Source organism: Chelonoidis abingdonii, chromosome 4 (genome assembly GCF_003597395.2).
Source record: "Chelonoidis abingdonii isolate Lonesome George chromosome 4, CheloAbing_2.0, whole genome shotgun sequence".
Taxonomy (NCBI): domain Eukaryota; kingdom Metazoa; phylum Chordata; order Testudines; family Testudinidae; genus Chelonoidis; species Chelonoidis abingdonii.
The window spans coordinates 103,343,322-103,369,374 of record NC_133772.1 but is presented as its reverse complement, the minus strand read 5'-3'; the positions used below and the strand labels follow the sequence as shown (position 1 = coordinate 103,369,374).

Here is a 26,053-nt window from a genome sequence, read left to right as displayed (position 1 = left end):
ATGCAACCCCATACTCTGGGTCTCCCTAAGCCTCTGACTGCCAGAAGTTTTGAGCAGCCAATAGGGTTCGCTCACTTGATAATTGCCCCGTTTTGTTCATTCCCTCTGAAGCACCTGACACTGGCCACTGTTGGCAGAGAGGATACTGGGCTAGAGGGCCCACTGGCTGTTCTTACTAGGGCGATGGAGGGAGGAAGAGCAGGTGTGAGAGGCAGAGATTAGGGGAAATCTGAAAGCGAGAAGAGGAATCCGGTAGTCAACGGGAGCCTGCCCGCCCGCCCGCACGGCCCCCCGCAAAGAAGGAGGAGGCTGTACTGCTGCGTTGCTGACCAAACGGACCAGCTCGGCTGGGGTGGGCGGGACAGCCGCCCTCTCAGGGCTTTGCCGCCGCAGCGCCCCCTGTGTGCGCCGCCTGCCTGCTCCGGGGCTCAGCGTGACTCCGAGGCTGAGTGGCTCGGGCTCCTCCTCCTGTGTCGGTGGCGCGGGTGGTTTCTCCTCCCCCTCAGTCCCGTGCCGGGCGGATCACGATGGATGCCGCTCGCTGCCTCCCGCTCCCGGGCTCGCGTCGCCACCGCCTCGCTGCCTTCCCGCGGGACTAAGGAGGGAGGAGGCGGCTCCGGCGAGGAGCGTCCGGGGCGCTGGGGTAAGTGTCTGAGCGGGGGAGCGGCGCTTCCTCTGCCAACCGCGAGGAGACGGAGCTCTGAGCCGCCTTTCCTGAGCCGCCAGGCCGGGTCACCCTGCGAGGCCTCGGGCTTCCTGGGAACTCGAGTGCCGCTGTCTGGCCTGGCGGGGTCTGTGCCGCTAGGGCCACGCAACCTAGCGAGGAGCTTCGCCCCGCGTCGGGACCGCGGGGAGGCGATGCGCTGCGTCAGGGACTCCCGAGGAGTGCGGGGGCGGCAAGTCCCAGACAGACCGTCTCCTAGCCGGGGAGGAGGGAGCGGCAGGCCCCACAGAGCCCCTCGCCGCCGGGACCGTGGCTGTGGCGCGGGGACGCGAGGCCGGTTGTCTTCAGAATAGAGATTTTCCTTCCCCCCGAGAACGTGTGTGGGGCGCAGGGCTCCAGAGACCGCTAGGCAGTTGGGGTATGAGTTTAGCTGTGGCCTGGCCTCTTCCCTGTTCTGCGTCTGTACTGGGGGAGCCTGTGTGTGTCACTCTGCTGAATGTTCGTCTATTTATTTTGGAGTGTCTAAAGCTGACTGGGGCAAAGGAGCAGCAGGTGCCTCTATAGGGCACGTCCCAATGATGCCGAGTGTGACACTGGTTTTTACAGGATCCTCATGTTAGGGGTCAGCTCCCTCTTTGTCTGCTAATTCTATTGCCTTTTTTCCTCTTTCCTTTTCCAGTTGGAGTTAATTATTTTGGTGTCTTACACCAATAGTGTCTGCAACATGATCCTACTTGTTCTGACTGGCATTACTTTATTTAATTCTGGAGGAGAGGTTGCCAAATATATGATCCTTCCGGCGTTCACAAATATTGTTTATCTTTTTTCTTTACTTTTAATAATGTTTTAATGACTTTCATTACAGGAGTATCCAGTCTCAAGAGACTGAGGTAATAAAAGTAAAACAAATTTCCTGAACAATCATTTTGATTATTTAAATTTGTTCTTTCATCAGAATCCTAAATTACAAAAAGACTGTTTTTGTCTCAAGCCTTTGTTACATCTTTGGCTTTTAAGCGTGCAGGAAGTAGTATTGCTGATTCAGTGTACATCTGTCTCTGTGCTGGGAGACAGTATGTTCAGAGACAGCTTTTGTGAGTTCCCTCTTCCATGCCCTCGATGAGGTTATCGTTTAACCACTAACTGATCATGAGTAAACCAAGAAATCAGACCTTGTCCTGTGGAAGTTTAAACCCTTATTTGTGACTCCCTTCCCCATTCCCCAGATTCTAGAGAATGTACAGGGGAATACTTTTTCAGCATTTCACCTTTGCCACCAAGTTTAATAATGTAATTTCATTTTTGCAAAATAGTGATTTTAATAGCTATGTTTTAGGTTTTATGGCAAGTTTCATATGGGTAGGTTGGTTCAAAGCCTTTGTTGCAGCTCAGGTATGCAAATTATATTTATAGTTGTGTTGATCTTCAAGGACAAAGTGTATAAAGTAGATGTGACTTCTTGTTTATCTAGTGCAAGGTGGTACATAAGCATATACTATAGGTCAAAAACATCTCTTAAGATACTGATAAAGGGACCTTCTTGATCCTGAGCTTGCATGTGCTGTGTCTTACTAGACCAACAAATAATGCCATTTACCATATATGTACACCTGAAACTGAATTTTTTGATGTACATTTGTAAAGGTTGAATTATTCACCTTAAAAAAACTCCAAAACATTTAAAATGCAAATGTTTTAGAAATACTATTTTCTCTCTTCCCATTCTCTTCATTTACAATAGTATTCTACTTCTTATCCATTATGTTAGAAATTTTAATTCTCTATAATCAAATAGAGCTTAAGGCCAGAAGGGATCACTAGATAGTCTAGGCCAGTGATTTTCAAGCAGGGGTATGTGTACAGAGGTTTTCTAAGGGGTACATCAGCTCATCTAGATATTTGCCTACTTTTACAACAGGCTACACTTGATCTTAGCCAAAATAAAAAGCACTAGCGAAGTCAGTACAAACTAAAATTTCATGCAGACAACTTGTGTATCCTTCTGTAGATATTATACACTGAATGTAAGTACAATATTTATATACAAATTGATTTATTTTATAATAATATGGTAAACATGAGAAAGTAAGCAATTTTTCAGTAATAGTGTGCTGTGACATTTGTATTTTTTATGTCTGATTTTGTAAGCAAGTAGTTTATCAGTGAGGTGAAAGTTAGGGGCGTGCAACAGAGATCAGCCTCCTGAAAGGGATACAGTAGTTTGGAAAGGTTGAGAGTCACTGATGTAGACTGACCTCCAGTATATCAGAGGCCACCAACAACATCCAGCACTCGCACATTAAACCCAATAACTGAAATAAGACCAAAATATGACTATACTAGTGGTTCTCAAACTGTGGGTTGGGACCCCAGAGTGGGTCGCAACTCCATTTTAATGGGGTCACCAGGGCTGGCTTTGGCTCCTCTGCGTGGGACAGTGGGGCTCAGGCTTCGGTCCCCCCTTCTAGGGTTGTATAGTATTTTTTTGTGGTAGGAAGGTGGTCATGGTGCAATGACATTTGAGAACTCCTGGACTAGACTATTACATGCCACAGGCAGAGAGAATAGGAGGGACTCAGGTACACCAATGCCTGAGGTCCCTATCATTAAGTGAGAGATTTCTAGATGATCCCCAGCAAATTATGTAAACCCCACACTGCAAGGGAAGGCAAAACCTCCACAAGGTTGCTGCCAGTCAGACCTGGGGGGAAGTTCCTTTCTGACCCCCACATATGGCGATGAGTTAGACTCAGAGCATGTGAGCAATAACCAACCTGCTAAACACCTGAGAGATTGTTTGGTGCTACCTTATAGCACCAGCCCACCCTGTCCAGTGTCCCATCTCCAGTTGTGGCCATTTCTGATACTTCAGAGAGAGGAGACAACCAAATTAAAAAAAAAATAAAGCACAGAATATGCTGTCGGGTGGGGAATCTCTTCTTGATCCCTGCAGCATGAGGTTACAGGAACATAAAGCATAAAATGAAGGGACCCCCCACTCCATCACAAGTAATCCTGCTGCATAACTGTACTCATAAATTTGTCCGTCTCTCTCTTAAAACCAATTACGTTGTTTGCCCCCAGAAATCCTATTCGGGAGGCTGTTCCAAAACCTCACTCCTCTGATGTTTAGGAACCTTCTAATCGCCAGCCTGAATTTTCTCATAGCTAGTTTATACTCATTTGTTCTTGTGTCTTCATTGTCCTTTAGTATAAATTTCTCTCCACTCTCTGTAGTATTTACCCTCCTGAAGTATTTATAGAGAGCTATCATATTTCCTATCACCCTTCATTTTGCTAGGCCAAACAAGCCACACTCTTCCAGCCTTCTCTTGTAAAATAGGCCCTCCATTCCCCTCATCTTCCTAATTGCTCTTCTTTGCACCTGTTTCAATTTAAATTACTCTTTCTTGAACATGTTTGACCAAAATTGTACAAGGTATTTCAAATGTGGTTTTATCATTGTACAGTGGCAATTATACTTCCCTATCTGTACTGGAAATGCCTTGCCTGATGCGTCCTATGATCACATTTGCCTTTTTTGTAGTTGCATCACATTGATGGCTCACAGTTATCCTGTGATCAACCAGTAGTCCCGTCTCTCTTCTTTGTCACTTCCAACTGATGAGCCTCCCCCCCCGCCCCCATCTCATAGCAGGAGTTCTCATTAGACCCTGAGTGCATGAACTTGCACATTGTACTATTGAATTTCATCCCATTTCTGTTAGTCCAGTCTTCAAGGTCATTTAGATCTTCATATAATATTCCAGTCCTCCTGTATATCTCTCCCAACTTTGTATCATCAGCAATTTTAGTAGCGCACACACATTTTTTGTACAAAGGTCATTAATAAAAAATATTAAATAATATTGGTCCAAAGACCAGTGCTTGAGGAACTCAACTAGCAACCTCCCTCTGGTCTGATAGTTCACCTTTTAGCACAGGCTTTTGCCACTTTACAATTCTTTTACTAATCCCCACCTTCCCTAATTTCAGTAATAATTTCCCATGTGGTACTGTGTTAAATGCTTTACTGAAGTCGAAGTTTATAATATCTACTGCATTTTCCTTATCTAAAAAATAAGTTATTCCCTCAAAGAAGGAAATCAGGTCACATTGCATTACATCCCCCTTTCTGTTTACCTTGATGAATTTAATTATTCTTCCCTTCACAATATGTTCTAAAGCAGGGGTCTCAAACACGCGGCGGCCTGTACGGCCCTTGCTTGTGGTCCGCCAAGCTCCCCATGCCCCCTCCCCCTGCCTACCCACGGGACTGCCCCGTGTGGCATTGCGAGCCCCGTGCCACTGTCTGAAGCGGCTGGCAGCATGCCCCTTCGGGCTGGGGAGGAGGGGGAAGGCAGAGGGCTCCTGCATTGCATCTGTCCGGTCAAGCAGCTCCCATTGGCCGGGAACAGGGAACCGTGGCCAATGGGAGCTAAGTGGGAGGGACCTAGAGGAGCAACAAGAGCAGAACCCTGAGCCTCTCCCCCATCCCCAGGAGCTGCAGGGACACGGTTCCAGCTGCTTCCTGGAACGGAGCAGCGCGGGGCCAGGAGCCAGGGCAGGCAGGCAGGGAGCCTGCCCTGGTCCCGGTGTGCGCTGCTGCCACCCCGGAACCGCTCTAGGTAAGTGGCGCCGGGCTGGAGTCTGCACCCCAACCCCCTGCCCTGATCCTGCTGCCACATCGCACACCTCTCCTGCACCCCAGCTCCCTGCCCTGAGCCCCTTGGCACATCCCACACCTCAACTCCCTGCCCTGAGCTCCCTGCCACATGCCTCACCCCAACCTCCTGCCACATTCCACATTCCTCCTGCACCCCAACTCTGTGCCCTGAGCCCCCTGCCGCATCCCACACCGCTCCTGCACTCTCTGCCCTGAGCACCTATTGCACCCCTCACCCTCTTGCACCCCATCCACCAATGCCCTGCCCTGAGCCCCCTGCCATACCTTGCACACCTCCTGCACTCCCTGGGTGCAGCGTTCGGGTGGGGACTTCGGGGAAGGGATTAGATTGGGGCAGGGAAGGGGTGGAAAGAGGTGAGACGGGGCCTAATGGAAGGGATGGAGTGGGAGTGGGGCCAGAGGCAGTGGGGGGGGTGTCAGTGATGCGGCCCTTGGTTCAATGCACTAGTCCTCATGTGGCCCTCGTGGTCATTTGAGTTTGGGACCCCTGTTCTAAAACCTTGCATACTACTAAGGTCAGACTAATGGGTTTGTAGTTATCTTGATCGCTTTTTTCCCCTTTCTTAAATATAGGTCAGATGTTAGCTATTCTCCAGTTGTATGGTACCACAAAGAATAGATAGATTTTATTAAAAATTGTTGATACTAGACTAGTAATCTCATGTGCTAGTTCTTTCAGTATTCTGGGCTACATGTTATCTGGTCTCCCTGATCTGAGCATATTAAATTCTCGAAGTTTTTCTTCCACCTCAGTTGTGGTGATTTCCATTTTAGTCCGCCATCCTGCCTTCATGCTCATGTTCCAAATTATCATCCTTATTGAAAACCAAGGCCAAGTATTCATTTAGTTTTTGGGCCATTTCTAGATTATCATTAATCGTTTTCTCATCCACACTGCATAGTGGCCCAACCTCATCCTTCCTCATTTCCCTTATAACTAAAACCAAAAGAACAAAATACCCTCATTATTTAATTTCCTTGGAAAGCATTAAATTCAGCTTGATTTTTAGCAATTCTTATTTTATTCCTACATCTAACCTCCAAGATGAAGCTTTCTTTGCTGATCAGTCATTTTTCCATTCCCTATATGCTTTCTGTTTACTCCTGTAAATCTTCTCGAGGTGATTATTCATTTGGTTCTGGAGCCTTTCTGTACAAGTTTTTCCCCAGTACTTGGGATGCAAATGGCAGACAGTTTTTGTATACAGGCAGATAGCACACACTTCTGTTCTCTGCATCTGGCCTATCAGTTCTTCTTTGTATGGAGGCCTCAGTTATATAGACCTGTCTCTTCCTGATGTTCATCTCTCTTACGTTCTCTCCCTCAGCCTTTTGTACATTCTTCTCATATTTTCCATGTGTTCTGATCCCTGGCTGTCTCCAAATTCATAAAAACTCTATAAAGGTTTCCTTCTGAGTCTTAAGTTGCAGATCTGTCTCAGTAAATTTCATTTCATGCCTGTCTGAATGGGTACATACCTGTAAAATCTCTTGAAATTTCTAAAAAATATGTGAGCAAAGAGATGCTTTAGCACTGGGGAAGTTGTATCTGTGTTTTGAAAGATGACATCAGCTGAGTCAGTCCTCAGAATACATGTATCTGAAAAATAAGCTTATAAGACAATGTAAGTTAAAGTCTGAAAAATTGTTCCCCTCCAAGCTTTTTTAGCTGTGAGTTTTCACTAAAAATAGTAGTAGAATTTAGAGCTTGCTTGACTGTGCCTGGGAAAGAAGGCTCTTGTTTAAGTTAAGTAGAGCAACCTAATTAGGTTACACTCGGGTAAGTTTAAGGAAAAAAAAAACACCTTGTCATAATCTGTTGTGAGATCTTAAATGATAAAGAAGTTAAAGATCCAGTAGATGGCTGAAAACATGTTACAGGAGGAAAAATGGAAAAGGTTAATATGACAGATCCTGATGAGTTGTTTCTTCTTTCCAGGTGAAGACTGCAAAAATCCGAGTCTGACTGGAGGGAAAGTTTCACTGTACTCAGGCTATCCTGGCTTGAACACTTAAAGGATTTTTTGGTACTTTTTAATTCGAGCCAAGGCGGCTTTTTAAAACCATGGCAGATGTGGACCCAGACACATTGCTTGAATGGCTTCAGATGGGGCAGGGGGATGAAAGGGATATGCAACTAATAGCTTTGGAACAGTTATGCATGCTGCTTTTGATGTCAGACAATGTGGATCGTTGTTTTGAAACGTAAGTACATTTCTGTTCTTCATTTGCAGGGGCTTTCTGTCCTCCATTTTCAAGCTGTGGCAGTGTTTTTAACAACATTTACATACTAAGTAGGTATATGTAAAGTTTGACACGCAGAACTAGAAGCTTCCGCAGTCTTGAAAATGTTATTGCAGAAAAAAAAATTATATTGCTTTGCCCATGCCATGCTCGCTTCCAGAGTATTTTGAGTACCTACTCATTTTGCAATGAATGAAAAGTATGGCGACTGCACAGTTGACAGGAAGTACTAATTTGTGCACAGTTGAATTTTTTTTTTTTAAAGCTTGTTTGGGGTTGAAAAACTAGATTCTTGTTTGCCCCTATTAGAGAGCATTACATTATCTGTATTTTTAAATAGAAAATAGCCTTTTTACACTGAAATTTGAATTATTCTGTTTTATATTGAAATACCCAATCTGAGATTTTTTCCTCATGTGATATACAGTAGCTCTTATTTTGAACTCTGTAAACTAAAAAAAAAAAATTATCATAACTAATGCTGGCACTTAATATTTGAGCATTGATGATCCATAGTAATGTACATCAAATATATTAGTTTTTGTATTTGCTAAATAGTGGGTCTCGAAAGGGTGGATTTCGATACAAAGGCATGAATAAAATATGATCCTTTAGAATGTATTATTACCTAATGCAGTTCTTTCCATTCTCCTTTTTGTTGGAGCCCTCTCTGCAGTGTTTTGGTGGATAGTCCATCCTCTTGTCTGTCATTGCTCCTCAGGTTTCCTTGTCTTTCTGTCATGTATTAGTACAATTTCTGATTTTCTTTTCTACTTCTCCACCTCTGCTCCCCCCCCCCCTCCATTTTCTTCCTCCTCTTTTCCATCTAATCACTAGAAGAAGACCTTGGGGTTGCTAGAGGGTTCCCTAGTGCAGTGGTTCTCAATCAGGAGTCCAGGGCCCCCTGGGGGGCCGTGAGCAGGTTTCAGGGATCCTCCAAGCAGGGCCAGTGTTAGACTTCCTGAGGTTCAGAGCAGACAGCCAGAGCCCCACTGCATGGGGCTAAAGCCTGGGGCCCTGAGCTCTACCATCCGGGGCTAAAGCCAAAGCCTGAGCAATTTAGTTTTGCGGGGGCCCCGGGCAAGTGCCCTGCTTGCTACCCCCTAATGCCAGTTCTGGCTTTTATAAGTAGAAAACCAGTTGTGGCACAGGTGGTCCATGGAGTTTTTATAGCATATTAGGAAGGGTATGTGTCTCAGAAAGGAAAGGGTTGAGAACCTCTGCCCTAGTGGATCTCTTGGGTAGAAGTATATGCAGTTGTGTCTGAACTGAGTGCTAAGTGAACATTTTTGTATGCGTCACAGAGACCTTCTGGATTTTGCAGCCGTATATGTGTGAGCAGCTCCTGTAGTAGAAGCAGTCATGGGGGGCTGTATGGCTTTTAAAGACCATGTATTCCACGGTGACTTGAAAATCAGAAATGGATGTAAAAATGAATTCTTTACTGTGTTTTTACAGAACACTTTAGTGATTAAAAATGAGTCTGTGGCCTGAAGAATTTACAATATATAGATATAATTAAGAATGGATATTTGTCACCGGGGCGAGCATTTACTGCTCCTTTACTCTGACTGTCAATCCCTACTTGGTCATGGGTCCTGCCACCTCAGGCTGAGAAACACTAATTTACTGGCTTCTAAACTTGTCTTCATTGACATAGCTTTGAGCACACAGTTGAAAAATAACTCTTCTAATGTTAATTTTAGGTGGGTTGTCCACTTAAATTCATGCTGCATTGAACAAAAGTTGAAATGTAATCACAAGCTTTTATAGAAAGATCTTCATTTCTATGTTTATTCAAAAATAGGCCTGAAATATAAACTTGTGAAACCTAAAGCTTGTGAAGCTACTTATTTTATTTATAGCAGATTTTTGTCTTTAAATAATTCAATTTCTAATACAAAGCTTTTGGTTCTTGTATATCTTGTGTTCCTCTTTGTAAAAACATATCTGATGAACACTGTGCTGCTGTTTATAATGTTGTGGTTTTATTTAAAACCATTATGATTTATGATTCCTAAAATGAGATACTTGAGTTTCAGGAGAGGGAATTAAACTACTTTAATTATTTTTTAATAGACTAGATTTCAAGTTGATTTTGTTGATTTGTATGATCCTCTGTTTCCAAAATGGATTGTGTCTTGAAATTGGTTGTAATTTATAGGTCATTGCCGGCCAGCCTGTCCACGTGTTGATAGCATAACTAATAGGTCTTGAAAATATTCCTTGAGTTGCTTTTCAGTAACATTTTAAAAGAAATGATGCCTTGTCTAAATAGGGGGTCATTGTGTGGCACCTGTGTTACAAAACATAATTTTCAGTAATTAATCTTGAAAATGGTTTCAGGGCATGGCCCAATTTGTAATGTAGACAGCTCTCTGACCTCCAGAAAAATGTCACTGCAAACTTAAAAGCATGGTTGTTTGTGGTATGGCAAATCTGAGATGCCAAAGCAGATGTTATGCTTTATGACCTTTGATCTGTGAAGAAATGTGATAGTTTATTTCAGGAACCAGTAAAGAGTGGCTTTTATTAGAAAGGATTGCTTTGAAAAATTCTTCTTTCACTAAATTGAGAGTTGAATGAGATCAAATCTTGTATATTTTTGGGATACAAAGTGTGTACTAAAATTAGTGGGAGATCAACAATGTGAATTGCTGATGCTGAGCATGTCTGTGAACACAACAGTGAAATCAGTCTCTGAAGTTAGAGAAACTTATGACCAAGTCAGAAAGATGAAGAACAGGCTTACAGAATGCTTGCTCAATATCATGATATAGGTGGAATCTGAGCTTTATTGGAGCAGATTCCAGGGTGTAAGGCTAATGACAAATTGTGGTGCCAAGTAGTTAAAGTTTTAATGGCTGTGTAACCCAAGATATTGGCATTTTACAGATAATGAAATTTTCTTCAGTGGTTAATAACACTGTTAATGAGTCACTATTTTGTTCATCTTCTAGTGACAATAACTCAGAGAGAGAGACTGATTGTTAGTCACCCAGGAGCTAGAATGGCTAGAATTTCAACCAGGCACAAAAACACCTGTAGCTCAAGTTGCTAAAACTTGGTGCGATATGATTGAGTAGAAACATAGTTCAGTTTCAGACAGTTGAATTTGAGTAATATAATTGTTAAAGCTAGTCAAATACCTCTGTAGCCCAAGGGAACATTCCCTGAGCTGGACAAGAGAAGACCAAGAGTTGAAACTTAACCTCCTGTGATAGTGGTTTATATTCCCATGCATTGCACTACCCTTATTATTGACACAGGCTTCAAATCCCAGTCCTGCAAGGTAGTTAGGTATAGATTGCCACTCCATTTTACAAATTAGTTTTTTTTCTTTTTAAAGAGTTTGCAGAAAGGCACTGCAGGAATAGAATCTACATTTGTAACATGGCAGCTCCAGTCAGTTCTAGTCAACTACATTGTCTTTCAGATTTATTATGTTTAGACATGGGGAAATGTGATTTCTTTTTAATAATGTCAGCATATAATAGTGATATTTATTATAAATCTTTTGATGGTATTTTGTAAATACTCATTTGCTGGTAGTCTCAAGTTACTGTTAAAGTTTTATGCTAGCGTGCAAATTTGATTAAGTAGGGGTAGGTATAGGTATTGTCTTTTGATACATGTTGTAAGTGAAATCCTTATAGATTGTTGGATTGGGTTATCAGCAGTGTTGCAGGTAATGAGAGAATGGCAACAAATGCAGGACTTATATTTCCCTGCTTTTAAGGTTTTGAGTGGGATGTGTGTTATGACCTTAGCTGTCACTAAGCAAACCTTTTCTGTGCTTTAACTACTAAGGGTGTGTCTAGACTTACAGTACCACTGTAGGTGCATAGTGAAGATGCTACCTACATTGACAGGAGAGCTTCTCCTGTTGGTGTAAGTACTCCACCTCTCAGAGAATTGGTAAATATGTCAATTGGAGAACCCTGCAAACTTTACTATAAAAAACACTTAGAGAACACTGCTAATTAAATTGTGGATAATGTAAAGACTGGTATAGTGATAAATACTGATGAGGACAGGGCAGTCAAACAAAATACATTTTCCTACAGCCAAATGCAAAGTTATATACTTAGGAACAAGAAATGCAGGTCATACCTAAAGGATGGAAAGACTGTACTTGCAAAACAGTGATTTTGGAAAGCATTTAGGGCAGTGGTGGGCAACCTGGGGCCCACGGGTGTTTGGTCAACATCAACAAAATGTCTCGGAGCCCACAATCAGATTACCCTGATGGGCCACATGCGGCCCGCAGGTTAATGTATGAACAGGAGAGTAGGAGTAAGGAGGTGTTTTTAGCCTCTGTGTATGGCATTGGTAAGATAGATACTGGAATTCTGCATCCAGGTATGGTGTCCAAATTTAAAAAAAAAGGGATTTTGAAAAGTTGGAGAATATGCAGAGAAGAGACACAGAATGATGTGATGGTTGGAGAGAATGCCTTACTGTGAGAGGCTTAGAGAGTCCATTCAGTATCAAAAAGAAGATTGAGAGGCGGCTGGATTACAGTGCATATGTACCTTTGCCGGGAGAAAATGAGGATGATGAACCACTGGAACAAATTATTGAGGGAAGTGGTGGCATCTCCATCTCCTAATATCTTCAGAGCAATAACTGCATGTCTTTATGGAAGACATGCTTGGTTAAACACAAATTATCAGACTCAATACAGGAATAACTGAGTGCAATGTGATGGTCTGTGATGTACAGGAGGTCATATTTGATGATTAAGTGGTGTCTTTTGACTTTAAACTCTGCTAATCTATGCATATTACAGTTTCCAGAGCACTGTGCAAAGCTAAGTAATGTGCATAACACTGAAGAAGATGAAAAATAATATCCCCATTTTATAGATTGGGAATTGGACACAGAAGTTAAGTGACTTGTTTAGGCTGTTATAGCTGTGAAAGTAACATTGCAAACGTGAATTTAATCAGGTGTTGCTAGACTGTTTGTTTCTATGCTAATGAGTGATCGTGTTAGCAGCTGATGCATTGTGTTCACTTTAGTTTTAGCCTTAGGGCTTGTCACAACTGGCAATTTACTGCTCTGTAACTTTCTCACTCAGGGATGTGAAAAAACACACCCCTGAGTGCAGCAAGTTTCAGCACTGTAAAGCACCAATGTAGACAGTGCACCAGCGCTGGGAGCCATGCCCCTTGTGGAGATGGTTTTTATTTTTTTTTAGAGTACTGGGAGAGCACCTGCTGGGATAGCTACAAGATGTGGTGTTCCCTATATGGCTGATAATTGGACAGAGTGCTGAGAACAGGTGTAATTTGAGACTTATTCAGTTATGATTCCAGCTGGTAGCTACAGGGTGGGATCTTCCTATCTGAGGTGGAACAGGATTTGTGAGGGTAGGTTTAAAGTTTCTTCTCCATGACAATGCAATGAATTTAAAACCCTGAAATAGAGTAATCTGTTACAGATTAATCATTTAATCTCAGAATTTGAAGATATTGATTGATAAATTGACTTTTCAGTTTGTTCATTGTCCAGAATATCCTAAAAGACTGAATTTTGTTGATTTATGTTGAAATACAAGGTGGTACACCCACAATTAGCCTGATGCTGTTCCTTTGTTGTTTTGTTAGGTATTGTAACTCTTATCCCCTCTTATCTTTGGACTACCACAAATATATAATATGTTTTCTTTGCATTGTTGTTTGATTTTTTTTAAAAAGCCAGAATTATAGAACACCCATGCAGAATATGTAGGTAATGATTAGAGGGCTGACTGTATTTGGGACTCTCTAAACTAGAAAGCTGTTTCGTCATTCCTACTTAAAAGTAGTATGTATCTGGACACAGAGTCAGATGTCATCACAGATTTAGGTAAAATTAATTTGATTGTCCTTATGTCAAAACAGCAAAGAACACTGTCACAGAATGAGATTATCGGCAATATAAATGGTATATTGGACAGTGCACACTTCTTATAATGTATAGAGTCTCTGAATCCTTTATTTCAGTGATAGTTTTATCATCTTAATGAGTTGTTTATGTTAAATGTTATTTCCAAGAATTTATATTTCAAACTCTCTCTAAAGGTGCCATCTGTGCAGGATTTTCATTCCTGGGGTCTTAGCTCCCCAGAGAGCAGGATGACTCCCTGAGCCACAGTGTCTTCAGAGCAAAATGCAAAACCCACTTCTTTGACATATCCTTCTGCAATTACACCACATCTAAAAGAAAAATTAAACATATAAAGAGCTTGCTGTTGAGAGGGATGATAATATATAATAGAAAAACAACGAGGAGTCCTCCTGGCAAACTTTGAGACTAACAAATTTATTTGGGCATAAGCTTTTGTGGGATATAACCCGCTTCATCAGATGCATGGAGTAGAAAATACAGTAAGCAGGTATAAATGTACAGCACATGAAAAGATGGGAGTTGCCTTACCAAGTGGTGGGGGTCAGTGTTAACAAGGCCAATTGAATCAACGTGGATGTGGCCCATTCCCAGCAGTTGACAAGAAGGTGTCAGTATCAACAGAGGGGAATTTTTTTTTTTTTTTTTTTTTTTTTTTTTAGTGACCCAGCCACTCTCAGTCATTATTCAGGCCTAATTTCATAGAATCCTAGAATATCGGTTGGAAGGGACCTCAGGAGGTCATCTAGTCCAACCTCTTGCTCAAAGCAGAACCAACTCCCAACAAAATCATCCCAGCCAGGGCTTTGTCAAGCTGACCGTAAAAACTCCTAAGGAAGGAGATCCCACCACCTCGCTAGGTAATCCATTCCAGTGCTTCATCACCCTTCTAGTGAAAAAGATTTTCCTAATATCCAACCTAAACCTCCTCCATTGCAACTTGAGACCATTACTCCTCGTTCTGTCATCTGCTACAGTCTAGATCCATCCTCTTTGGAAAAGCCACATAAATGCAAAGGGGTAAAAGGAATGTTTTCATGAAACATATCAATTTGATGGTGTCCAGTTTGTAAATTAAGTCCAGTTCTGCAGTTTCTCATTGAAGTCTGTGTCTGAAGTTTTTTTAATTGTAGAATGGTGACTTTTAAGTCTGTTATTGAATGTCCAGGGAGATTGAAGTGCTCTCCTACTGGTTTTTGAATGTTACAATTCTTGATATCTGATTTGTGTCCATTCTTTTGCATAGAGATTGTCCAGTTTCGCCAATGTACATGGCAGAGAGGCATTGCTGGCACATGATGGCATATATCACATTGGTAGATGTGCAGGTGAATGAGCCTCTGATAACATGTCTGATGTGATTAGGTCCTATGATGGTGTCCCTCTGAATAGATATGTGGACAGAGTTGGCAATGGGCTTTGTTGCAAGGATAGGTTCCTGGGTTAGTGTTTTTGTTCTGTGGTGTGTGGTTGCTGGTGAGTATTTGCTTCAGGTTTGGGGGCTGTCTCCCAAGGTGTCCCCCTGTCTCCCAAGGTCTGTGAGAATGAGGGATCGTCCTTCAGATAGCTTTTAGACCCTTGATGATACGTTGGAGAGGTTTTGGTTGGGGGCTGTAGGTGATGGCTAGTGGTGTTCTGTTACTTTCTTTGTTGAGCCTGTCCTGTAGTAGGTGACTTCTGGGTACCCTTTTGGCTCTGTCAGTTTGTTTCTTCACTTCCCTAGGTAGGTATTGTAGTTTTAAGAATGCTTGATAGCGATCCTGTAGATTTTAGTCTCTGTCTGAGGGATTGGAGCAAATGCGGGTGTACCTTAGGGCTTGGCTGTAAATTAAGCCTGAATAAAGACTGGGAGTGGCTGGATCATTACAAAAAATAGTTTTCCCTCTGATACTCAAACCTTCTTATCAGCTGTTGGGAATGGACCACTTCAACCCTAACTGAATTGGCCTCTTTAGCACTGACCCCACACTTGGTAAGGCAACTCCCATCTTTTCATATGCTGTATATTTATACCTGCTTACTGTATTTTCCACTCCATGCATCTGGTGAAGTGGGTTATATCCCACGAAAGCTTATGCCCAAATAAATTTGCACTAACAAGTTCTAGCAATTTACTGAAGTTTTATCGTTTGAGTCCTAAGCCAGGGCACAGCAAAAAGTTGATGTGTCAGTGACCTGCACACACAGAAAAGAGCCTTGCAATAGGCAAGGAGGCATCAAAGAATTGATGTGCTGGTTGACACTCTCTTGTTTTACAGATCAGGGCTTGTTGAAGAAGGGGGAAATTAACACAGATTTAACTTTTAAAAAGTATTAGAAATATTTATTCATTTTTTAACCTTTTAAAAAACAATGCATCTATAGGTGACTATTCTGTGCTGTGGACACTTACTCCATAAATTAAAAATTACAACATCAATGTAGCCAAAGTTCTGTCCATAAATATATCCACCTCAATATTCAACCTTAACAAAGGCGTGGTGGAATAATTCTCCTTTCCCATCACCAGTTTTGTCATAGGTCCGTCCAATGGAGGCATGCTGTTTTGCGTGAGAGCCCATTCCTTATTTATTAATCATAATATTAAACTGTTATAAATTAAATAAAAATAGTTGAAATAATTCTCCATTTTAATAAGGTGTTTAGTTTAAAGGGATTTCAGTTACATCATTAAAACTGGACAAGCATCTTAAATTGTATTATACGGTTTTTAAAAACAGAAACATTTGCATTCTGAAATCAGTTGAGAGCAATACAACCGTACATTAAAAATCTGTTTCCAGTGCACTCTCCTATTAACAAGTACTGGTTTGAAAGACACTGACACCAAATTTAAATTTTAGTATTGTGGGTGGCTGTAGTTTACCAAATTGTCTTCTAATTCATTCTTTTTAAGTCACTTTAACTTTTTTTTTTATAATATAAAAAATTATTGAACAAATCATATGGTTGGTGTTAGGTAGCTGAAATGTTTTGAAACTCTTGAGATACTTTAAACTTTATTTGATAACCTATTTTAAAGTGGAACAGAAATACCATAGAACTTTTCTTACGGAAGAGGCTGAACGGAAGGACACTTGCAGTTGTCCTTTGCACTTGAGTGTTTTAAGTATGTAACATGATTACTGTCAAGAAACTGAACTTTATTTCCACTTGTCATATGCCCTGGGCCAAGGCTCTGAAGCCAAATATTCCTGTTACATGACTAGTGTCTATATGTACTGAATCCAGTGGTTACTTTTACTTTGAGTAATATGGCTTCTTCATAGAAGTGATTTGCTGTAAACCATTTTAGGAACACATTTTTTTTACAGCATTTAGCACAGTGGGGTGCCAGAGGATGCTACTAGATTGTAAATAATGATGAACATAATTACCAGTGAATATTTTTACTACTTTAGTATCTTTTTACACTTGCATTACTCAGAAGTTATTGAGCTGATTTCATTTGGGACTAAGGGCTTGTCAACATGGGGAAAAATACCAGTTTGATTACACTGCTATAGTTGCATTGGTGTAACTTATTGTCAGTACTCTCAGATATTCCAGGAAAAAGCACTCTTATTCCAGAATAAGTATTCAGATGTGGAATTATACTGGGGTAAATATAGTAGTATAGTTATATTGGCAAATTTCCCTGTTTAGATAAGCCGTTAGAAGAAGTTCTCCGTGATGTGACATAATGTATACTGACAAATACATCGGGATGTTGGCAACTCAAGTCCCTCAAAGGACTAATATTTGTCTCAGAAGTTCAAATTGCTAATTCAGGTTGCTAGTTATACTTTTTATAGTGTTGCAGTTGTTTCTTTTCTTGGCATTTTACCAACATATTTTTAATTTTCAGAAAATGTTTTTCAGGTTGCTTTAACTTCCCACAGAGAGAATTGATATTAAATGGAGTTTGTGGGCAGTGATATTTATTTTCTAATAAATCCATATTATTAATGAGGGCATCTGAGGTAGTCTTAGGCATGAATAATAGTAATATCAGCATACATTATAGATATTGTAGTTATAGGCAGATTTTAAATCAATTTATCTAATATAGGGGACAGAGACTGCCCTACTAAATAGAGAGACAAGATTTCCCTATTAATACCAATTACAGATTAGAGTAGGCGTTAAGGATAAATGTTGATTTAGAATAAATTTGATCTCAGACTCTTATAATGTATTAATCATAAACCAGTGCTCCAACAAGGTCTTTGGAATGTGGTAACAGAAGAGTCACAAGACAGTTTTCAGCAGAAGTGCTGATCCCACTAGAGAAACAGTGAGTCGTGTGGACACTCACAATGAAAGATGTACAGTAAATAGTAATAACTGCAGCACTACCCTGTTGTCTACTCAACACCCTAAAGCTGACTCCTTGGGGTGTGTGTTTATTTATTTATATATTTTTTTTTTTAAGGACTCTCTCAAGACACTTTTAAGAATTGCCTGACCTGTGTACTTAAATTATTAAGTTATTCTAATAAATATTTTCAGGTATTAACAACTAAAATCCAGAGGGAAATATTTTGATTACATTTTTAAAAAACATTTTCTTGATGGTTTAAAAAAAAATCATTTTGAAGTGTAAATCTGTTTGACCTGTGTTCACCTGAACTTGAGGACAAAATTAAAATAGCAAAGCTACTACAGTATACTGAAACAGAAACTCGTTGTGCTATTTTAATTTCATTGTTCCTTTCATCTGAAATTCTGCAGTCTCTCTGGTTCCAGCTTTAGTCCTCCCTCAACTTGAAGCATAGTATGTTGTAATAAAACATGTACTTGTTCTGCAATCATATATTCTTCTTTCTGAAATTCCTGATTGCTTTCAGTAAACATTTGTCACAAACGAAAATACTGGGGTAAAACCAGTTCTAATGCTGGAATGATGATTATTTGTCAGAAACTAGAAAGAATGTAGTTTGCTTTTTCTTGAGATTGGCTCGGCCTGTGGTGATGCAGGGTTTTTGTCTTTCAAATGAAATACACCATTGTAGGAGTAGTAGTAGAGGGAAGTACCATATATACTCGATCATACGCTGGTTCATTTATAAGCTGACCCCGCCCCCACCCCCCAGATGCATAGGTAAAAATGGAAAATTTTTATAACCTGTTCATAAGCCGACCCTATAATTCAGAGGTCAGCAAACTTTGGCTCTCGGGCCTTCAGGATACACCGTTGGCGGGCCGAGATGGTTTGTTTTACCTCGAGTGTCCACAGGCACAGAGGTAAACCTAAGTAAGCAAAGTGTTCTGGTGTGCCAGCTGCTTACCCTGATGGGCCAGGACAGCAACTGGTAGGGAAATATTTTGGTGGGGAGAAGCTGGGAGTCAGGGGAGTAACCCCTGTGACCCCACCCCACATGACCCCAGCCCTTCCAACCTTATCTGGGGAGCGCCAAGAGAGGATGTCCCTGACCTGGCTGGAGCTGCTCCGGCAGTCTGGGCAGCACAGCCACAGCCTGCTCCGGTGGGCCAGAGCAGGCGGTGCGGCCGCAGCATGTTCTAGCAGAACTGGAGAGAGCTTGAAGGCAGGAGGAGCAGCAGAGGGAATTGCCTGCTATCTCTGAGCTGAAGCGAAGGGCCAGAATGGGCTGAGGGCAAGGGAACAGTGGAGGAGCTTTACCCACTGGTGTCTCCAGGGCCAGAAAGCAGGACCCAGAGGAACTGTGAGGGGTCCAAGAGGAGTGAGGGATGCTCCCTTGGCAAAGAGGCTGTGGGGTTCCCACTGGTCAGAGTCGGGTTGCATTCCATTTGGAAGAGCTGGGGTGGCTGTCCTGGTACAACAACAGGAGAGGATTGATAGTCTGGTTGTGGTCAGAGGCGCCACGTGTGGTATGTGGGGCAACAATGGATGAGATGTCTTGAGTTTTAATACTGCACTGAACTAGGGTGAGAAATGGACTGTTTGGGACCTCTGTTACAGATTATTTGAACTATGCTGTGGTAATAAAACAGAGGAAGGATGGGTAGTACTGAGACCAGAAAGCCTGAAGTAAAGTTATTGGATCACTTTAAAGGAGAAACTCCTCTGGCCTGTAAAAGCTTCATCTTCACTAGGGGGGCTTTGCCAGTATAGCATTGTTACAGTTCAGGGCAACTGCATCTGTATTTCCCCTTGTTGTCCATCAAGGACACTCTCTAGACTCCTGGCTTTTCAGCCATTCATCTTTCTTGAATGGAGATTTCTGTCTCTATCCGTCATGACCAGGGTATTTTCAGACTGCACAGCACCCTGTTTACCCTGTGAATTCCCCCAGATAGTCAGACTGCCTAAGCAGGCCTGCTTTACTTGTCTCCTCTAAGATGGTAAACAATGTAATTGCCACAGTTAAGTCACCACACAGTTCTTTGAAAGCAAGCACATTTATTCTTAGGTTTTATCTTAAAGCTTTTACCTTATCAGTATGCTAAGAAGCTTACCAGAGATTTCCTCAGCTCCAGCAAGGACTCTGGTTGGTCAACAGTCCTTCAAACCCCCGCCCCCCCAGGAGTTTTTCTGTAGTCATATACGTATTCATAAAAGCTGTTAGCTCAGTACAAGCGCACTCATGAGTCTCTCCTTTATCCAGTTTAGGATTGAGGAGATGGAATAGGTAATAAGCCAGGCAATAGGTTTCTCATCAAGGCGCAGCTTTGAAAGGATGGATCTAATGGAGGGGAATTTGTATTTCCCTCCTTCCAAGTGTATCCTAGGAATTGCACTTAATGTTGTTTGTCTAGCATGCTGTTTCAAAGAGTCCTTTGATGCTCATAAAACATCCCAGGGTTTATATTAGCCATGTCTCCTCCTTCAAATTACACACTATTCCACGATAATACATAAACATGTGCAGTCTTAATACAAAGGAATCCTAAAGTACATACACTTAATTCAATAAGGTTTGATTTAATTCAGTATGGTTTGTCCAGGATATTGCAGAACCTTGTCATATCTGTCACAAACTCTGCTGGCAAAGCTTTTGTTTAAACTAGCCTTGAGCTGCTAGTCATAGGGAAAGGGTCAGAAGAAGGAGGGGCCAACCCTGGGATAGTGTTCCTCTGCAGCATTCAGCCCCTGTCACTGGAAACTCACAGAAATTAACCAATCTGTTGTCTCCAAAGAGACAATGTACACAGCAACCTGTTGGCTCAGCTGAGGATTTACGCCCTAAAATATTGCACTGGAAGAACTTATAGTGAAACCAAGAATAAGTTTATTACGATCAGAGATTTAAGTGATGATAAGCAAATGTAACAGAAACAGAAAATAGTTATAAATAAAACAAAAAATAGCATGCTTTTAAGAGTTAATGGAAGTTTAGCAGTCTCTTTGTCTTATCTACAAAATATGCTAAGTTTGAAGAAAACATGTTTTTGTTAGCTTTAAAAATTCAGTTAATTGAAAACATTTTAATCTACTTAGATCAACTCAGACTTAGTGATTTAGAACTTTAGGGGGATATTTGAACCGCCTTAACTATGAATTGGTCTTGTACTACCTTTTGTCCAGGGGTGCATCACGCTGAACAGGAATTTAGTGAGTGTGTGTTCTCTCAATATATTCTATATATGTTTTATATAAAAATTGTAGACTAAACTTTGATAATCTCTCTTTTTAAACGATAATGAAAAAATTAACTTCTAAAGTTACTTATGGGTACTGCATTAAAATGTATAATGAATGCTGATGCTCAAAAATGAGTGGACTGGATATTTGTAGAATAGAGCAAATATGTACAATGAGTGGATAATCAATTTGTAAATTGATATGTACTAGAACAGGGAATGCATAGATTATTCAGTACATTTCATGTTACAAGAGTAAACATATTTTGTGCAGATTTGCAGTCTAGGCTATACATTTCATTTACAGTAGGTACTTTATGCTGCATGGGTGGGGTGGGGAGAGGAGTGATTCCTGAAGCTCTTTGAGTTTTACTAAATGCATTATGTTCCTGTCATAAATGGATAGGTAGGTAAGGGTTAAGTTTCTTTTACCTGAAAAGGGTAACCGAACACCTGACCAGAGGACCAATCAGAGAACTGGATTGTTTAAAGTCAGGGGCGGGAATTTGTATACCCGGTGTCTTTGTTGTTTTCTTAGCTATGAGGAAACAAGTCTTCTTCTAATTCTCTCCTAATACTTCTTTACTCTGTAAGTACCAGGAACGCAAGTTAATTCAGCTAATGATGATCTTTGGGGTGTATTTACCTGCTTATGTTAATTGTTGTGCTGGTTTTAATTGGCTATCTTTTAAATTCAGACTGTTTCTTTATATTTCTTATAAGCAAGAGCCTGTATTTGAGTTTCTTAATGCAAAGGATTGTTTTATTATTTTCTTTCTTTTTTTTCTATTAAAGTTTTTCTTGTTAAACCTTGTTGAAGTCTTTTTCAGAGGGAGGCAAAGGGAAAAGCCAGGCTGTGGGCTATTTTTCCTATTTGGCGGTCCAGGGAAAGAGCAGACTACGGGGAAAGAGACGAAGAATTCTCTCTGTTTCTCTCGTGGTTTACAGTTTTTCCTCGTTCCTGGAGCAAGGGGAGGTGGCAGAGCCAGCTGTGGGTATATTTGCATCATCATGTCCTGAGGGGAAGCAGAAATCTGCGTTTCTTCTTCACCCAGGTTAGCCGCGAGCAGCCTGAGAAGGAGGGGGAAGGGGTTTTTGTCCCTGCTTTAGCCATCCAGGCATTTGGAATCTGGGTGTCCCACCAAGGGAGGGTTGGGGCACCAGAGAGAGGAAAGAGGGGGGTCAGGCTCTCTAATTAAATTCCTGACCTGGTGGCAGCGAAAATATCCAAGCTGGTAGTGAGCTTGGGGGAGTTTCAGGTAAGCCCCCAGACTTTTGGACGCAAAGGTCCAGGTTTGGGACAGGACCAGGCTGTGGACGCTAAAGTTCAGGTCTGGGACTGGGAGGCTAGATTACCACAGTTCCCTCTCCCTTAATTTTGCTCTTCAGTTTGTACTGCTCTCTTTTTAATAGTTTGGAGTGTTTTAGCTGTTTAGTTGTTTGTTTAGCTTAGTGCTCTTGCCAACTGTCTGATTCAGTTTGGTGAAACAATACTGGCAAAGACACAACTAATGAATGTTAAACACAGGCAAGAAAGAGAAAGCAGAGAGAACTGAAAAATTGAGGCAGGTGGAGGAAATTGTGAAAAGGGCTGTAGAGGACTTTCAAACAGGGCAGATTGTTTTAAGTCAAAGTGATTTAAAAATTGTTTGTAATCATGTTTTGCAGTTGTACTTTTTATTTATTTTCTAAAAGAGGTTTATTTTTGTCAGTTGGTAACCATTACCAATAGCCACTACACTAAAGTTGGTGTATCTTTTTGCTAACCTGGACAATACACTATATCTATACATATTTATTTAAGCAGTTCTGTAGCTTAACTTACTTTTTTCCCTCAGTTTTTAATTTTTACTTTTTTTATTGTTAGAATATCGTGAATATGATGCATTTCTTATTTACGAGATTATTTTTTACTTGTGATTTGTGTCAAGCTCTGCTTGGATTGAAATTCAAATGGAATTAAAATCACAAAAATAGGATTCTAATATTTTTATAAAATTGCCTACCCGACTGCTTCATTGGTATTGGCATTGTCTTTCCTTTTGATGTCCATTCTTCTACCTTCTGTTGCTCCTTCCTCCATTGCTGTATCCTCTCTTGCGTGATTTTCCTCCCGTTCAGTGTTAGAATCAAGCACGGAGATTACATGCGTCTCCCAACCATCTTCTCTGAATTTCTAGTTTAAAGCTCTTTTAATCGGTTATGCTAACCTCCATCCCAGGTGTCTATTTTCCTCCCTATTCAGGTGGAGTCCATCCCATGAGCACAGTCCTCTCTCTGGTCCAACATTCCAAAGCCCTCCTTATGGCACCACTGCCTGAGGCATCTGTTGATCATCATAATCTTGTCTCACCTTCACTTCCCCTCCTCTAGGGACAAGTAGAATCCCAGTGAATATCACCTTAGTTTCCATTTCTTTAAGCATCTTTCCAAGCCTGGCATAGTCTCCCTTGATGCATTCCAGTAAGAATCTAGCTGTATCATTTGTTCCCATGTGAAGGACGATCAGTGGATTCTTTCCGGCTCCCATTAGAATCCTCTTCAGCCTCAGGTCCACATCCCATATCTTAGCTCGCAGCAGACAGAACACCATTCTGTTCTCTGGATCAGATCTGGTGACAGACCTGTCTGTTCATCTTAGTAGGGAATCCTCAGTCATGTAGACCTGCATCTTCCTGGTGTTGGTGCCATTCTCCAGGCGTTGTCCTTCTGTTCTTTCTGGCTGCAAATTCTTTTGTCTTTCTCTCAGTTGCAGTCTTCTGAGCTCATCCTGTATACTCGTAGAGCTGCAGACTCTGGCTGTCTCCGTTAGCTTGTCTCTTCTTATAGGTCTAGCAGCTCTTCTCCCTGACCCTCACATCTTCTTTTACTGCCTGCTGCTCCACTAGTTTCTGATATCAAGATGGATGAGAGTCCACTGCAGAATTTTGGCATGTAGTATTTAGAGTGGCAGGGGGAAAAGAGCACCAAAAATATAACACTTTGCTGACCTTTTTCATTTTGCTTTAAAAAGGGAATGATAAAACATTAAAATAAATAAAAAGAGGTAATTGTGGCTAATTTTGTAAACTAAAAACTATGTCTGTAGTTATAGAATCATAGAAATGTAGGGCTGAAAGGGACCTCCAAGCAGACATCTAGCCCAGTCCACTGTTCTCAGTCAGTGCCAGGTATATCTAGATCGTCCTTGACAGGTGCTTGTCCAATCTGTTCTTAAAAAACGCGGATGATGATGATGATGATTCCATAACCTCCCTTGGAATCCTGTTCCAGTACTTAACTACCCTTATAGTTAGAAAGTTTTTCCTAATATCTAACCTAAATATCCTTTGTTGCAGATTAAGGGCATTACTTCTGGTCCTACTTTCAGTGGCTATGGAGAACAATTGTTCACAGTCCTCTTTATGACAGCCATTAATATATTTGAAGACTGTTATCAGATCCCCTCTCAGTCGTCTTTTCTCAAGACTAAACATGCCCAGTTCTTTTAATATTTCTCATAGATCAGGTTTTCTAAATGCTTTGTCATTTTTGTTGCTGTCCTCTGAACTCTCTACAGTTTATCCACATCATTCCTAAAGTGTGGCGCCCAGAACCGGGCACAGTACTACTTCGAGTGCTTGCTCATATCCATTCCAATTAGGTGTGTGCGCACCGCGTGCACGTTCGTCGGAAGATTTTTTACCCTAGCAACACTCGGTGGGTCGGCTGGGTCGCCCCCTAGAGTGGTGCCACCATAGCGCCGGATATATACCCCTGCCGACCCAACGGCCCTTCAGTTCCTTCTTACCGCCCGTGTCGGTCGTTGGAACAGTGGAGCGTGGCTTAGCTGTTCTCCACTTCCCTAGCTACTTGTAATTCTCTTACTAATTCTTATGTATATAGTTACAATTTCTATAGTTATAGTTAGTTAGTTTTTTATTTGTTCTATAATATAGTAATGTTTATAGTTGAGAGGGGTTCGGGGATTAGCCCCTTCCCCGCACCCGGTACCAGGGCCCATGCCTGGTTCACCGGGCTTCAAACCGTTCTCGGCCTGCCACAAGCCGATGCCAACGGGAGATCCCTACAACTCCTGTCTTAAGTGCCTCGGGGAATCCCATCTCTCGGATAAGTGCCGGATCTGTAAGGCCTTTAAGCCGAGGACAAAGAAAGAGCGGGACTTCCGTCTCAAACAGCTCCTGATGGAGGCAGCTCTTACTCCTCCACCCTCGGCACCGAGTGCTGGACAGTCTGCACCAGGGAGAAGCACTTCTTCGGCATCAGATTGCACCGGTACCGCTAAGGCCCCTCGGCACCGACCGTCACAGATGTCTGCTCGGCACCATTCCATCTCCCTGCGGATTAAGAAACATAAGACTCCTGCTGCTTCTGTGACACCTGCACCACAGTCGGAGCACCCGCCTAAGTCGGATCGCCCGGCACCGACACCTGCCGCGGCACAGCCAGCTTCGGCACTGTTGATTCCGGTCCCGCAAACGCCGTCGAGTCTGGTGCCAGAAAGCTCCCCAGCGCACGCCGTGGTTGAGCTCACTATTCCCTCCACGCTGGAGACCTTTTCCACGGCGAGGGAGCTGATCGTGCTGACGGAGTCTGCACTGCCTCAACCTCCGGCACCGCTGGTGTTGGTTATACAATCGATTGGCAAACCTGCCTTGCTGAGACCATCCTCTTGTCAGCACCACAGAGAGGCAGAGATCGCGGTTCGACCGGCGCTCTTGGTCCCGTCGCTGCTTGCAGTCCCGGCACTACTCTCCATCTTGATACCGGTCACACTCGCGGCACCATTCAGCGTCCCGTTCGCCGGCCCGGTACTCTCGCCACCGATCCAGCTCCTAGCACCGGTCCCGGCACCGCACCTCTTGCAGCCATTCCAGACATCGACTTCGAGATCCCGGTTGACCTCCCGGCACCGCTCCGGTCGCAGGTCCCGATCTCGTTCCCGGTACTAGTATGGCGCCCGGTATCGCTCTCCGGTACCACACAGAGATCGTTCTGAGATAGAGACCCTTCCCATGGCT

At 42.2% G+C, this 26,053-nt stretch overlaps 1 protein-coding gene across 1 annotated transcript in view; it reads left to right on the top strand.

Moving 5' to 3' along the window:
* The first annotated feature begins 504 nt into the window (after positions 1–504).
* HECTD1 (HECT domain E3 ubiquitin protein ligase 1) overlaps positions 505–26,053 on the top strand; it is a 108,069-nt gene continuing 82,520 nt past the window's right edge. The window contains 2 exon segments of the mRNA XM_075065856.1: positions 505–643; positions 7,291–7,556. Coding sequence (XP_074921957.1) covers positions 7,417–7,556 — 140 coding nt within the window. The 5' untranslated portion in view covers positions 505–643; positions 7,291–7,416.